At 32.6% G+C, this 17305-nt stretch overlaps 1 protein-coding gene across 2 annotated transcripts in view; it reads right to left on the bottom strand.

The window, feature by feature from the left end:
- LOC139481480 (ubiquitin carboxyl-terminal hydrolase MINDY-1-like) overlaps positions 1–17305 on the bottom strand; it is a 36300-nt gene that overhangs the window by 18437 nt on the left and 558 nt on the right. The window contains exons 1-5 of one of the 2 annotated variants that reach the window (XM_071264849.1): positions 16915–17168; positions 11840–12588; positions 11145–11251; positions 6107–6297; positions 218–360 (exon numbers count right to left, since the gene is read on the bottom strand). In XM_071264849.1, the coding sequence (XP_071120950.1) occupies positions 218–360; positions 6107–6297; positions 11145–11251; positions 11840–12588; positions 16915–17035 (1311 nt within the window). In that variant the 5' untranslated portion in view covers positions 17036–17168. Of the gene's footprint in view, positions 1–217; positions 361–6106; positions 6298–11144; positions 11252–11839; positions 12589–16914; positions 17169–17305 lie in introns of those variants that run through there. The other variant, XM_071264851.1, reaches the window with a different exon arrangement.

The following is a 17305-nucleotide window of genomic DNA, read 5'->3' as shown; positions in this document are numbered from 1 at the left end:
CCCTATGTCGAGCTTTCTGCAACAAAAGTTGCAGGCTCGACAAAAACCATGATGCATACCAAATATCGTCAACTTACCAATCCAAATTCAATAAGTGTCTATTTCTGTATTTGCTTTGATCAAATTTTTAAAATGTTTCCCCATTCTTGCATATGTTGCAGCAATAATAAATAATTCAATTATTTATTTTCGATAATAAACAAGTAAGAAAATGTACCTTTTGTCTATATAATGTACAGAAATGGTTATTTCTAAAGAAGACACAAAGTTGATCTGGTTTCAATGTAGATGACAACTCACACAGGCCATGGTATGTCAGCTGTGATGCTGTTCTATCAAGGAAACCTTCTGCAACAAGTGCTACAAAATAAAAGAAACAAAATGACAATCTCTAGTTGTTTTTTTATGAATGAGTTGACACAAGGTCAGAAAGCATGATCTTATAGTACACAAATGCCCCACTCGCACTATCATTTTCTATATGTTCTGTGGACCATGAAATTGGGGTCAAAATCTTACTTGGCATTTAAATTAGAAAGATCATATCATAGGGAACATGTGTACTAAGTTTCAAGTTGATTGGACTTCAACTTCATCAAGAACTAACTTGACCAAAAACTTTTAACTTGAAGCGGGACAGACAGATGAAGGGACGAACAGATTGACGAATAGATGCAGAGACCAAAAAACATAATGTGCCTCTACTATTGTAGGTGGGGTATAAAAATTACATGACTAAGGATTCTACAATTTAAACAATTTACATAATTTTTATGAAATTGAAGTTAATATAAAGTATGATGAAAAATGTTATTAAATGATGTAAACCTTGTGATCATATCACCTTTTTTATATCAATAATTTTTCAACATCCAAACGACAGAATTACAAAGATTTCAAAGATAGACATATTTGATTTTTCTAACAAAACATTTTTACAATATCACGATAAAAATTTGTTTGAAAGCAAACAATGATGATTTTTATGCCATAATAATAATTTCTTCCTGTAAATTTAACTACTATATATATTCTTTCAGTCAATGACTTTTATCTTTATTTCCTGTTTAACAGGGAAATTTCAATACTGGTGTGATTTTCTATGTAAGTATTTCTATATTATATATAAGTTGTGTAAATCTTTTGGAGATATGATATACTGATTATTTTTAACTATTGAATTTTATTTTCAGAGAAAAGGAATCACTATATGTGCAATATGTAATTTTTGTTTGTGCCAATAAGTTTCTTATTTGTCTGATGAGTCACTTCTTTATTTTAAAAAAATTTGTAAGGGTTCCGCGGAACCCAGTGTCTCGCCTACTTTAGCTGTCAATCACAGGCTTAACAAAAATGAGGGAAAAAAATCAATAAAATTATTCCTCTTGATACTATCTTTTGATTGTAAGAAGCTTTTGTCCAAGTTTGGTAAAAATCCATTTATAAGTAAAATACAGATATACAGGTACAAAATATTAACAAAATTTCCTTCTAGATACTAGCTTTTGATCATAAACAAGCTTCTGTCCAAGTTTGGTACAAATTTAAAATAGTATAAGAAATCAAGGTATTATTTTTTTTAATTTAACCACAGAGTGCATGAATGTGTTGTTTCCTGGCAGAAAATCTAAGTCCATTTAAAAGTAAAATAAAGAAAAAATGGATTTATCTTTTTTTTTAAATTTACTTCTGGATACTATCTTATGATCATAAACAAGCTTCTGTCCAAGTTTGGTGCAAACCCAGGATAATTTGAGAAAGTCATTAAAAACTGTTTTTAAATCACAGAGTGAATGTAATGTTTCCCCGCAGAAAAACTAAGTCCATTTATAAGTGAAAATACAGAATAAAGGAATTTTATTTTCGCAAACTTTACTTCTGGATACTATCTAATGATCCTAAACAAGCTTCTGTCCAAGTTTGGTAGAAATCCAGTATAGTTTAAGAAAGTTATTAAAATTTCAAACTTTAACCACAGAGTGAATATTTGTGGATGCCGCCGTAGCCGACACCGGAATGTAGGATCACTTAGTCTCGCTTTTTCGACTTAAGTCAGAGGCTCGACAAAAATACCTTTTAAAAGTAATATTCATAAATTCTCAAAAGAATGTTTGAAAGGTCTATGTGTCAGTCTTATCAACTCCGTAATCTGGTGAAAATTATGCAAGGTTCTTGTTTTGTATTGGACCTATCAAGAATTCTGCTTCAACCTGAATATATCTGAGATATTTGTCGCTGAACATTATGCAAAATAACAATCAATTGATTATATCTCTTTATCATCATCTCTGTATATACAAGTATACTACATCTTAATGTACCTATGAAAAAATCCATTTCAAATCTGATCATGTGATCTTTCCAAGGACCAGGATGTTAGTACATAATCTTTACCATTTTTTCCTTTGGCCATAGAAATAATGCTGTCTCGTCATTCCTTATGGTTTAAGGTTTGTGTTTGCCCCATGGTATCTTGTCCTACTTTTAATTTTATGAGTTCAATTTAACTATTTTCTCTGCAAACATTAGAACCAACCATGTAATTGAAGTTTTCAGGCAGAATATATCTATAATCCAGCTTGATATTTTATAGTGATGTCAAATATTGATTGATTGATTGTTGGTTGCTAAATGTCTAGAAGCAAATATTTCATGCATGTTCTTAAAGGAAAAAAATTAACAAAAGACCTCTCTAGGATGAAAGTCAGGGGGATTTTGTTTGCCACTGTAAAATGAGGGTAAATACGGCAGTTACGGGATACAGTAGTTAGTTGAATCTGTCATGTGACTTCTATCACCATGTGATCAAAATGAAGGCAAATCCATTTCTAACACATGTCGAGCAAACAGATGAAAAAGTTTGACTTTCTACAACACAAAATATTTGGAAAATTAAAATCTAATAAGATGGTCACCCTCTTTCAATCTTATGGGAATTAAGATTTCGTACTTACAGAACATAAATATTTTTATACTACCCTACAGAATGACGCTTCTGAAAGTGCTGGAAACTTTTAATAGAGAAGGGATACAGGCACACCTTTTATCTGATAAAAAACTTCATAAAGGCGAGCGAAATAGATGATCTTTTCCGGTGAAAGGCATGATTCCAGGAAAGATGTATTGATAGGGACAGAAATTTTGCCTTGCAACATACCACCTACAGACATGACTCTTTTACCCCTGAAAGAGTTGTTGCAAGGGTTTTCCATGTGCAGAGAGCATTGCACTCCTTTCACAAAAAGCATCAGATTTTAAGTCCCACAATTCTAACAGGTTGTGGCTATGTACTTGCTTTAAATATCCTCCACAGCCAATTGGACACCTTACTTTAGCAAGGCTTTTACTGTCCATCAGAAGAAGACTGAACCAACAATATTTCTATTTCCCAGTTACACTTGGGTGGTGTCCAATATTGGTGATATTCTAAATCATATAATTGATTTTCAATTTGCTATTTAAGTAAATCAAATAATTGTTTCCTGGTTACTTACTAATTTACTATGGTGTTCAAGCTGGATTTAATTGTATATTTAACCAATGTACATGTATAATTAAAAAATAATGCAGGATTTGAACAATTAAAATGATGAATATCAATTCTAAAGCCAGAGATGTACATGCAATATATATTTACAATAAATACATTATGGGAAAATATAAAATTCATCCGTTTCTAAAAGCTTGAGAAACAGGAAGTTTCAGAGGCTTCACAAGGTTTTCACATGTGATATTGTTTTAGTATGATAAGTGCATATTTTTTTTTTATCATGTTTATCTTGTAATCAAATATCAATATTACAAAAAGGTATCAGAGTAAGAACATAAAACAATTTGATCATTTTAAGTTTGAAGTAATAAACAGTGGAAAATTTTCATGATGAGTTATTTTTGTGATTAAATACAAGTTCAAATTGGGAAAAAAATGACCCTACATTTAGATCATAACTTCTGGTTAATAATGAGAATAACTCGAAATAAAAACCCATGAACTACCGGTAGTATGGTCTTTGAACTCTTAACACTTGGGCAGTTTACTATGAACCTTCAGTGACTAGTTTCTGAACTCCTCTGTAACCTACCTTCAGTGACTAGTTTATGGCTTTCTGAACTCCTCTGTAACCTACCTTCAGTGACTAGTTGATGGCTTTCTGAACTCCTCTGTGACCTACCTTCAGTGACTAGTTGATGGCTTTCTGAACTCCTCTGTGACCTACTTTCAGTGAATAGTTGATGGCATTCTGAACTCCTCTGTGACCTACTTCCAGTGACTAGTTGATGGCTTTCCAAACTCCTCTGTGACCTACCTTCAGTGACTAGTTGATGGTTTTCTGAACCCTCTGTGACCTACCTTCAGTGACTTGTTGTTGACTTTTTGAACTCCTCTGTGACCTACCTTCAGTGACTAGTTGATGGCTTTCTGAACTTTTCTGTGACCTACCTTCAGTGACTAGTTGATGGTTTTCTGAACCCCTCTGTGACCTACCTCCAGTGACTAGTTGTTGACTTTCTGAACTCCTCTGTGACCTACCTTCAGTGACTAGTTGATGGTTTTCTGAACTCCTCTGTGACCTACCTTCAGTGACTAGTTGATGGTTTTCTGAACTCCTCTGTGACCTACCTTCAGTGACTAGTTGATGGTTTTCTGAACTCCTCTGTGACCTACCTTCAGTGACTAGTTGATGGTTTTCTGAACTCCTCTGTGACCTACCTTCAGTGACTAGTTGATGGTTTTCTCAACTCCTCTGTGAACTACCTTTAGTAACTAGTTGATGGTTTTCTGAACTCCTTTGTGACCTACCTTCAGTGACTAGCTGTTGACTTTCTGAACTCCTTTGTGACCTACCTTCAGTGACTAGTTGTTGACTTTCTGAACTCCTCTGTGACCTACCTTCAGTGACTAGTTGATGGTTTTCTGAACCCCTCTGTGACCTACCTTCAGTGAATAGTTGATGGCATTCTGAACTCCTCTGTGACCTTCTTCCAGTGACTAGTTGATGGTTTTCTGAACTCCTTTGTGACCTACCTTCAGTAACTAGCTGTTGACTTTCTGAACCCCTCTGTGACCTACCTTCAGTGACTAGTTGATGGTTTTCTGAACTCCTCTGTAATCTACCTTCAGTGACTAGTTGATGGTTTTCTGAACTCCTCTGTGACCTACCTTCAGTGACTAGTTGATGGTTTTCTGAACTCCTCTGTGACCTACCTTCAGTGACTAGTTGATGGTTTTCTGAACTCTTCTGTGACCTACCTTCAGTGACTAGTTGTTGACTTTCTGAACTCCTCTGTGACCTACCTTCAGTGACTAGTTGATGGTTTTCTGAACCCCTCTGTGACCTACCTTCAGTGAATAGTTGATGGCATTCTGAACTCCTCTGTGACCTTCTTCCAGTGACTAGTTGATGGCTTTCCAAACTCCTTTGTGACCTACCTTCAGTGACTAGCTGTTGACTTTCTGAACCCCTCTGTGACCTACCTTCAGTGACTAGTTGATGGTTTTCTGAACTCCTCTGTGACCTACCTTCAGTGACTAGTTGATGGTTTTCTGAACTCCTCTGTGACCTACCTTCAGTGACTAGTTGATGGTTTTCTGAACTCCTTTGTGACCTACCTTCAGTAACTAGCTGTTGACTTTCTGAACCCCTCTGTGACCTACCTTCAGTGACTAGTTGATGGTTTTCTGAACTCCTCTGTAATCTACCTTCAGTGACTAGTTGATGGTTTTCTGAACTCCTCTGTGACCTACCTTCAGTGACTAGTTGATGGTTTTCTGAACTCCTCTGTGACCTACCTTCAGTGACTAGTTGATGGTTTTCTGAACTCTTCTGTGACCTACCTTCAGTGACTAGTTGTTGACTTTCTGAACTCCTCTGTGACCTACCTTCAGTGACTAGTTGATGGTTTTCTGAACCCCTCTGTGACCTACCTTCAGTGAATAGTTGATGGCATTCTGAACTCCTCTGTGACCTTCTTCCAGTGACTAGTTGATGGCTTTCCAAACTCCTTTGTGACCTACCTTCAGTGACTAGCTGTTGACTTTCTGAACCCCTCTGTGACCTACCTTCAGTGACTAGTTGATGGTTTTCTGAACTCCTCTGTGACCTACCTTCAGTGACTAGTTGATGGTTTTCTGAACTCCTCTGTGATATTATTTTCTCCACTAATTGGTTGTAACTACAGTTACCAATAGCTGTAACCTCACTTTGGTTCTGTGGGTCAACCAACCAACCATGGTAAAGTGATATACCAAGTAGGTCAAATATTATACATTCTGGTGTGTACTCAAACTCACTAACACTGTAAAAAATTAAAGCAGATTAAAATATAAAACTCATGTACTACCATTAAATAGCATGCTTTAATTAAACCAAAACAGTAGTTTGTACATAATGTTACTATTTACCATCAGGATAAGGTCAGATGTTTTGGTTGTTGCGAAAAATGAATACCCCGGTAGCTTTTGTGACTGCTGCATATACAAATGTATATGATTATAGCTACTTTGTGCATTTTTCCTTTGATCTTTTTTTTTTTTGTGATAATTTTTCATATCATGCTACTCATTTGAGATGGAAAATTATCGCTAAAAACTAAGGAGGCATGTGGCGTTGCTAATGAAATTGACATGAAATTAACAACAGGTAAAATAGCGATAAACAGATTATCATTGGGTATCTCAACTCAATTGCTTTCCTTGATTTCGACATACCGGCTCAAGCTAGAAAATCAATTTCGTTGAGATGATCACAGATAATCTATAAGTATTGAACTTTATATCACACGATAACATGTTTTGAAGTTAATGAATCACTGAATCATACTGCAGATTCATTCATTGTTGGGTTACAGATCTTTGTCCACAAAATATTAACTTAATCAAAGTAACATTATGATATTAAAGAGGAAGATTTATTTTTTTGGTACAATTTTGAAAGTATAAACACTTGTGTCAGATATTTCATTTAATTAAATTTAACCAAACATTTTAAAGAAGTTTTTAACCAAGTCAGAGACACTACATATCTAAGTTTGTGCCAACTGCTGCCAATAATATAACATGTGTTCAACATATCTGCATCAATACTGAGATTCAGAGATAAATGAGTACAAAAAAACAGTAGCAATCAGATAACATTTAATGGAAAACCACAGATACATAGATGATTTTTTACATAAATGGCAATCCATTTATTCATTTATTATTGATGAAACTAATTATTACCATATTAACAATTCATATGCAATTAGGATGAATTTTATCACTTATGCCAATTTGTTGAGAGGAAATTACAAAGAATATAAATTTCTATTGTATAAATGATGAGGTTATTACACAACAGCTTATTAAGCTAACACAATTAAAAAGTTGTTACTAAGTTAGGAAATTAACAAGAATGTGTCCATAGTACACGGATGCCCCACTTCCACTATCATTTTCTATGTTCAGTGGACCGTGAAATTGGGGTCAAAACTTTAATTTGGAATTAAAATTAGAAAGATCATATCATAGGGAACATGTGTACTAAGTTTCAAGTTGATGTAACTTTAACTTCATCAAAAACTACCTTGACCAAAAACTATTACCTGAACTTTGCACTATCATTTTCTATGTTCAGTGGACCATGAAATTGGGGTCAAAACTATAATTTGGCATTAAAATTATAAAGATCCTATCATGGGGAACATGTGTATTAAGTTTCAAGTTGATTGGACTTCAGCTTCATCAAAAACTATCTCGACCAAAAACATTAACCGGACGGACAAACGGAGGCACAGACCAGAAAACATAATGCCCCTCTACTATAGTAGGTGGGGCATAAAAAGAATTTGTTTGTTTGCCCTAACCCTACCTACCCAGAACAAAGGTGCCTACTCAAAATCTTTTAACATGTTTAATGTCATGATTTTTTTACAAAGATAGGCATGAAGACTAAAGAACATCAGACAATTCATTTTATCTTTGCTGAAGAAAAAAAAATAAAATACCTACCTACCTACCCACAGTAGGGTTTGGGCAAACCAAAATATTTTTAAGTGTGGCCTTATATGATCATCTGAATGAGACTGACTGAGGAATCAGACAATATCTGTCTCAATTCTTCTAATCTCTCTCAAGGAAAATTTCTAAACAAATAAACAATTGTCAGAAACTAGTACATGAACACAATAATCCTAATACTGTAGATTCACAAATTATTATTAATTATTATCATTGCAATTCTGTCATTTTAGAATGAAATGCGATTTCAATTTTTACGGTTTTGAGAAAAGTCCTGTTTAATTCATATAAAATATTTCAAAATGCCAGTTTAAATTATTGCGTTCACAAGTTTCTCGCATTTTTCACAATAATAAAAACCTCGCAACAATTTCTGAATTTACAGTAATACTAAAGAGGGTCTGTATTGAGTTCCTTCATTTCTGTATTCTTTTTAACTTTTTTTCTGGTCATTTATCAACTCACTATTCTCTAATCTTTATTTTTTAAATCCCTTTTTGGATCAAATATCAGCTTTTTAAAAAGCTGTGTAATGTAACAATAGTAACAAACAACTGACCAACAGAGGAATGGGATAATATTAGTAATCTTGTTGTAATCAGAGGTGTGAAAAATTTTGACACCAGTTGGCCCAAGACCACAATTAATGATCCCGCTTTTCATTGTTCATGAAAATAGTTCCCTTTAAATACAGTGTATTTTTTCTTTATTTTTTTTCTTTCCCTTTCTCATATATTTCTTATTTTTTTTGGGGTGGAAATGAAAGAAGAGAGCTGAAATAAACTTTTGGATGTTTTATTTTAACCGATTTTGATATGGAAAGAGTGATTAGGCCAGGTGCAAAAAGGTAATATTTACAGTTTTCGGACATCTCTTGACTTGTCCATAGGGGTATGGATGTGTATTGACTAAATTTGTAAAATCTATACCAGCAACTTTTCTGAAACTTGGATATATTTTTGGACTTGTACAGTACATTACATTCACAAAAGATTTGACAAAAGACACAGGTAGATTTTTTTTAATGGGACAAAACGTTATAAAGAACTGATAGAAGAATTAATTGTGGTCTCGGGCCTAAGAGGTGCATTTCAGCAAATTTAGAATTTTTACTTTGACAGCTTCTCTGAATGATCTATTGGTATTAATTTGTCAAACTACATGAGAAGAAATGGAAATTTGTAAAAAAAAAGTCACTTTTCAGCTTATCTGCCCAAAATGTAGCTTTTTCACTTTTTTCAATATTTTTGCAAAAGCGGCATCATTACTTTTTCTTTGACAGGTGTTTTCTGATATCTATTAGTGTTTGTGATATTAATTTCAGTTGTTTTCTCATTTGTGAACTCTGAACACAAAGAAAAAGTAGATATACATAAACATAAAAAGAGTGCAAAGTGCTGTTTTAATGGTCTAAGTCTAACGGTCCGTATGAAGCAAGTGAAATGTGAAGCTCTATGCACTTAAAAAAATTGTATTCCTTAAACTGATTGCACTGAATCTATATCAAAAGCCCTTATTACTGGTTGTTGAACCTTGTCTGTTTCACAGACAACCTTTATTTTCTTCTGTTGGATGACTGATGGTTAAAATATTGTCCTTTTGAGGCCGAAATTTCATGCTGGTTTTAAACAGTAAAGTGAATAAACTTTACATCAGACCATACTATCTACATATATAGTTAAAAGCAGCAGTCTTGTTACATCCAGGCTTCATATTTGATCATATCTCAGCAAGGATTTGAGCAAAAAGAAGCCTATTTCCATCTCCCATTTCATTTATATGCAATTTAATATGAAAATATAGGGAACGGCCTAAATTGACAACTTGTTTTTTTAAGCTTGACATTGCTTAAGACCATGTCATTCTCATGTGTTATGCTACATTGTATTTGTAACTTATATTTACATAAAAAGAACATTTATGATATGTAGAAGGTTTTGATTTAACTAAACAATTTCAGAAAATTCTTGTAAGTAAAAATAAAATATTACATTTCATATATTATATTATAAAGTCTCGCTTCATTTGAAAACCTCTATTTTTTGGCACAGGGTCATATAAAATCAACTGTTGGTCCATTTTCTGATGCATTTAGTATGCTAAATATTTCTTTCAATAAATAATATCTTATACATTGAGACATTAAAAAGTGCAATTTATTGTTTTTGTGGCATTTTTGAAGCCAAAATTTGAAAGTTGAAATTGTTCTATTTCAACATCACAACTCAGCAACCAAAGTTGAGATATAAAAAATGCCACATTTTCTTTAATATATATCATATGGCTTTGAAACTTTGTAAACTGACTCATAATACACTAAGCTTAAATCATGCTAAGTTTTATTGGTATTGGTCAAGTATTTGGCCCCAAATAGGCCCAAGACCACAATTAATGACCCTGCTTTTCGTTGTTCACGAATATAGTTCCCTTTAATTACAGTGTATTTTTTCTTTATTTTTTTTTCTTTCCCTTTCTCATATATTTCTTAATTTTTTTGGGATGGAAATGAAAGAAGAGAGCTGAAATAAACTTTTGGATGCTTTATTTTAACTGATTTTAATATGGAAAGAGTGATTAAGCCAGGTGCAAAAAAGTAATATTTACAGTTTTCGGAACATCTCTCGACTTGTCCATAGGGGTATGGATGTGTATTGGCTAAATTTGCAAAATCTATACCAGCAATTTTTCTGAAACTTGGATATATTTTTGGACTTGTACAGTACATTACACTCACAAAAGATCTGACAAAAGACACAGGTAGATTTTTTTCAATGAGACAAATTATAAAGAACTGATAGAGGAATTAATTGTGGTCTCGGGCCAGTTTGTATTTCAAACTTATGTGACTTACTGGTACCCTTTAGATCTAACATTAACATCCATACCAGTTTGCTTTTCATACTTACTGGTACCCATTAGATCTAATATTATCATCCGTACCAGTTTGTATATGTATTTCATACTTACTGGTACCCATTAAATCTAATACATTGTATTAACATCCAGACCAGTTTGTATGAAATACTTACTGGTACCCATTAGATCTAATATTAACATTGGGACCAGTTTGTACATGTATTTCATACTTACTGGTACCCATTAAGTTTAATACTAATATCAAGACCTGTTTGTATTTCATACCTACCTGTTAAATCTAACATTAACGTCAAGCCCTGTTTGTAGTTTATGAATAACAGCCATGGCATCCTGCATGTTCTGTTCATAATTTAATTGCACAACCTCTGTAGCATTCTGAAATATAAACCAAAATGATAAATAAAAATTTTCAAAAATTCTAAATGACATCAAATGTAAATGTTCAAGTCATGAGGCAGAATAATTTCACGAATGAGCATTTACCAACTCTCATGTGCCAGGAAATTACATAATTAAAGGTTTAGAAATAAGATCCAGATGTAAACAAAATATATGAAATAATATCTTATTATTATATTATGAGATTTCATGTAATAGTTATGTAAGACACATGTTGTGTTAGGCTCTGATCCTGCCCATAAAGTTATAGTATGGTATTAGGTTTCTGTTTTGCTTTTTCCAATAATATTGTGCATAATATTGTTGTTAAATGATGCCCTTTATGGGTTCTTGATTAGATTAGATTGGTTATTCTCTCTCTAACATCAACTTGCCAAATAAATATGCCTGCTATGATATAACGTTTTCTCTTATTCTCAATGAATTTAACCAATTCTAACCTATTCAATAATTTTTTGTCAATTAACATGTTGATTTTATGTTGCTAGTTGGTTTTTTTGGAATGTTTTGATTTTTTTTCAAAATTGCCTGATTCTTTCTTTAGACTGGCAGTTAATATTTTACCTGTGGTTTATTGGCAAATATACATTCACCTAGATGTGCCATCATTTGTTCGGAGGAAATTATTTCAGTATCAGAACTAAATTTGATTTTTCCTTTTAATAATAAAACATTCATGATTGCCAACAATGGGCAAGGTCCATTTTCATTCTGTGTTATAATAGGTACTTCTTTTCCTTTGAACTTTGCCCATTTAATTTGATAAACACCCTCTAAAGATCCACAACTAGATTTGTCATCCATTGGAGATTGAGAACGCTCATTTTCACAATCTGTAGTTTCTGGTTTTAATGAGTCCTGTAATGTAGCACCATTATTTTTCTCTGATTCTGTTCTGTCCCCTTCTAAGGGAGGTAACTTCACAGACATTGTCTCTGAATTTGAAATTTCTGATTCTGAACTTTGAAATTTTGACAAATCTGAATATTTAGTATCTGACATCTGCGAGTCATTTTTAGAGTCTGACATCTCAGAGGTGTCTTTTTTCAAGGGAGGTAATTCCACTTTTAATTCCTCATTTCCAGACACTTCATTCTGTTTGCTGCTATTGTTTGTTTCTTTATCAATATCATTAGACTTTTCATTTCTTTTGGTAGATGGCAACGCCCATTTATCTGTTTCCATAGATTCTCCTGTTACACTGTCACTGTTTGAAACTGACTTATCTTCTCCTGGAGGAGTATAAACATCTGGTTGACTTTGATCCATTGTTGTGGTATCCCCTAAACACATTTCTTCTACATCATCAGATCCTGAAAAGTAAATATGTTTTTTCAAGTTTCAAACAGTTACAAGATAGAAATATAAGATAACAGTTCACACTCAGCAGTCACCTTCGTTTAGTTTGTCAAAATGAAATATGGCTTAAAAAAATTGCTGACATATTATTAACTTGCAAGACAATAACTAACCCTAATTTGTATTTGTACTCTGTATTTTGATTGGTTGTTTTGGACATGTGGTCAACAAGTCTAGTTATTCTGTTATTGAAAACTGTATTACCTGAAAATTGAAAATAGGGAACTAATTTCATTATTTGTGTGGGCCTGCAAAAAATAATCATTCTTATACAGTTTAACAATGATGTAACCAATAATTTAATTTTTATTTATGATATGAAATCAAGCAAGGGAAAACTTTTACCCCTGCTAATAATTTATATCTGTCTATATTTTCCTACAAAATGTGCATTGCATTTATATTAATTTTGGGTTCACCGGTTCACACGTCCATTGTCAATCTTTTGAGATCTTGCAATTGGCTAGCTATGACCAATTAGATATACAATCTCAAAATAATTTAATATAAATAATTTAAGATAAAATAGTTTCAGAATCATATTTCGTTCTGGTTTTAGTTTTGTAGAATATTCCTTTCCATGAAATAAACATAAATTAGTAATTGACACATGATTGAGGTCAAGACTCTAATTAATTTGGCAATTTAGCATTATATAAGAAAGATCATGTCATAGGGAACCTGAAGCGCACTTTCATTTTCTACGTTCAGTGGACTGTGAAAAGGGGATCAAAACTCTAATTTGGCATTAAATTAAGAACGATCATACATGTATCATAGGGAAACATGTGTACTAAGTTTCAAGTTGATTGGACTTCAACTGTATCAAAAACTACCTTGACCAAAAACTTTAACCAAGAACCTAAAGTGGTCCAGACTGACGAAAGGAAAGATGCACACATCAAAAAACATAATGCCCCTAAGTGGGGCATAAAAAAATCAACTTTAAATTGGTCTATAATTTTAAAAAAGTATAGTGGTATCATAAGTGGTATCCTAGTGTTATCAGTTCTCGATAGTGTAACACATTTTTGCTCCATAGGGCCAGTTCTTCAAAAAATGTTGTTAAAGCTGATTGTGTTAATTTAGTAGATACTTTTATTCATTTCCTATTATCCTCACAATTTTCTCTAGTGTAATTCAAGAAAAAATCAAAACATTTGTTGTTGTGCTCAATTTTGACATTGTGTCAGAACAATACGTCATTGATCAGTTCTCGATAGTTGTGAAAAGTATAGTATGGTGAGCATGTTTCACTTTGATATGAATAGAAGATTTCAAATTACGCAAATTGAAGAAAAGTATCAATTCACTATCATTTGTCTCTAGAAAACATATTTTTTTATGAACTTTTAGCCTTATCGATCAATTAAGGCATCTTTAACTGATATCCAAGGAATCATCACTAAAGGTCAAAAAAATGCATTGAATATTAATTTTAGATGATTTTAAATTATTGAACCAATCCTTATTTATCATTAGATGTTGTCACAGCTGTTATAAATATTTTTTGTCACAGTAACAATTTCATAAACAATATTTAAGGGCATTACTTTTCCGATAATCTAATTGAATTAATTTTATAGTTGATAAGATATGGCACAAACTGCGTTCCATAGAATTTTTTCCATAGCGACGTCACACCAGGCTTAAGGTAGCACAATACAAAGATTTTGTCACTCCTAATCAGACAACTTTAAACTGATGTAATTCATTTTATCCGTCTTTATATTTTATAAATGAGGTACCAAAAGAAGGAAGAAAGATTAATCTTTCAAATTGTGATAATTTCATTATGACATAATTATTACATAATTAATTATTATGTAATTAGTTGCTATATTGTGATGTCCACACTTGAATGAATTTAGCTTCTTTGTTCTTCATAGCATCCCAAAATATTTTATAGATTCTTGTACAACACAGCTTGACCTCCAAAACTGTGTCTCAGATTTCCAAAAACATCAATAGAACAAATTTTATACCCAATTGAATTTAGTGGTCTCTTATGATTTCATGTTGCAAACTTCATTGAAGATTTATGAGAGAATGAAATACAATAGGAAAAATCTGAGACACAGTTTTGGAGGTCAAACTGTGTTGTGCAAGAATCTATAAAATATTTTGGGATGCTATGAAAAACAAAGAAGCTAAATTCATTCAAGTATAGACATCACAATATGGCAACTAATTACATAACAATTAATGATGTAATAATTATGTCATAATGAAATTATCACAATTTGAAAGATTAATCCTTCTTCTTTCTTTTGGTACCTCATTTATAAAATTCAAAGAAAGATGAGTGGAATTACATCAGTTTAAAGATGTATGATTGGGGATGAAAAATCTTTGTATTGTGCTACCTTAAATTAAAATATTGTTTGTTTGCCCTTTACCGACCAACCCTATAAATTCGTTCCGCCTGAAAATCTTTAATTTGCATTTACCAGCAAGATTTTATTTTATTTTTTCGTCCTACCAAAAATCTTATATTTGTATTTCCCGCTCAAAACTTTTTTACCGGAATCCTCGGGTTTCATCTTTATCGTATAAGGTCAAGTCCGTTTGGTATCACGTGAGGGTTTGACATGCACACTTGCATATAGCATGCATAGAGTTTCAAAGCATTTGTTTGAAATCGATGTTAAACGCTTTGAAATAATGATATGACGTACGTTAACTCTGCATCTTTTTACTTGAAGAGCAGGGTTCATTTACAAAAAAGTTTGTTTAATAAAAAATTATTAACGTCTGTACAAACTATTTTGTGTAAACGGACGTTGTATTTTATGTAGGGATGGCCTTTTGTGATCCGTAGATTAGGATGATTATCATGGTTAACGATGCCTTCGACCAGCATTGCCATATTATTTATATCTGACATGAACCAAAGGTGACAAAAGCCTGTAAAGTGGAGAATATTTGGCAGTAAAATCACCAAAGTTTTCCATACAAATCATTTATAAATGCGATGTAAAATACGTGACAATTGAGTTCAAGTTTTGTAGCATTTTTATTGGAAACATGGGCACACACGGAAATTTAAACACTCTAGGGACTTTTTCTTATAGTAATGTATGTCTGCCCGGACATATTTAACCTGGACAAAGTAATCTCTTACAGAAAACCTTTAGGTAGAGGTAAGCACACAAGGTATGTAGTACAGAATATTAGTGCAATTTAAATCTCTTCAAAGTTACAGGCATAAATGAACGTTGAAAATATGCGACACAGCTCTTTATTTTGATATTTGAAAACAAAATAGTAGTGCAAAAAAAAAGCCATATGAATTAACTTCACATTCTACATGATATTTTTTTTTTCAAAACGTTGTCCCACAAACTTATAAGCAAATGCAAAACAGACAAAAAATGACATTATGCAGATTTTGTATCTATAAAATAAAATATTATACCTACCTGCCTACCCATGTAAAAAAATATACAGAGTCAAGTAATTTTTTTGGGGAAAAAAATAAAATATTTTACCTACCTACCTACCCTGTTTCAAAACATAGGGTCGGAAAAGGGCAAACAAACAATATTTTAATTTAGGCCCCAATTCTTACAATTGTGTATTACGTATGTGGACTTATCCTTCTTTTCGAGCTAAGTTTTGTTTACATTTGAAACTATGCTATTTATGAACCGAGGGGATGAAGTTGGGGTTGTTTTGGGGATAACGTAAAGTAGGCTAAAATCGGAAAATATTATCTTTACTGTTATAAATGTCATAAATCTTGAAATGTTGAAATTAATGATTGCTTGAAGCAAGTTTTTATTCTCAATCTGTCCTTAAAATACCGTCATGCAGGTGCGATTTCGCGAACCTACTTTTATTTTAACTATGCACATTGCTATCTAGAACTGATTAGTAATGAAAACATATGACTTCACGATATCATAAGTTAAGATTAAGGAGCTTTGTATCACTTACATACATATGTTGTTTTAAACAAAAATAGAAAACTCGTCATTTTAATTTTAGATGGTAACCACAACATGACAGGGTATTCATGTTGGTTACAAAACTAAAAATGACAAGTGTTTTACTAACATATACTTTTTGGCATGCAATTTTTAAAAAGTGCATGAAGATCTAAATTTTGACAAAAATTGGCAAAAAGTCCATATGTGTGGTTTCACTTTATTTTTTGCAACATTTGGCTTTTTTTTAAAAGACAATAACAAAAGTTTTGTGTCTGTTTTCTGTATAAAAAATGATGTTCTATTTCAGTGATAAAGCCAAAAGTTATGCTAAATCGTGGCATGACTTACCAGGGTTTGACGATGCGTCATCAATTCGAGTAATTACAGCATTGATTTCACCAGAATCGGTTTTATTTGAATTGCTGGTATTGACATTTAAATCGGCGATAATATTGTCGTTTGCAGACATGATAGCAAAATTAGTGCAAGCAGGTTATTACACAATGTTCTTTTTTTGTGTTGCTTTTTGCTTCAACTGTAAACAACTCTCGCCATTTTTCTCGCCACACTTAACCTCGACTCTAATACTACAAATTTTCCCAGGGGTTCAATGAGGGATAAATTTGCTCATAGAATATAATAAATTTGTAGTGACATGTGTTTGGGCGTTTTTTCCCAAGAAAATGTTCACAGTCGTTCCGTTCTCTTGGTTTAAAGGTCTTAAATTGTATACTTATTG

The sequence above is a fragment of the Mytilus edulis genome, chromosome 7 (assembly GCF_963676685.1).
Source record: "Mytilus edulis chromosome 7, xbMytEdul2.2, whole genome shotgun sequence".
NCBI lineage: Eukaryota > Metazoa > Mollusca > Bivalvia > Mytilida > Mytilidae > Mytilus > Mytilus edulis.
The sequence above is the reverse complement of the archived record's forward strand: the minus strand, read 5'-3'. Positions and strand labels throughout refer to the sequence as shown.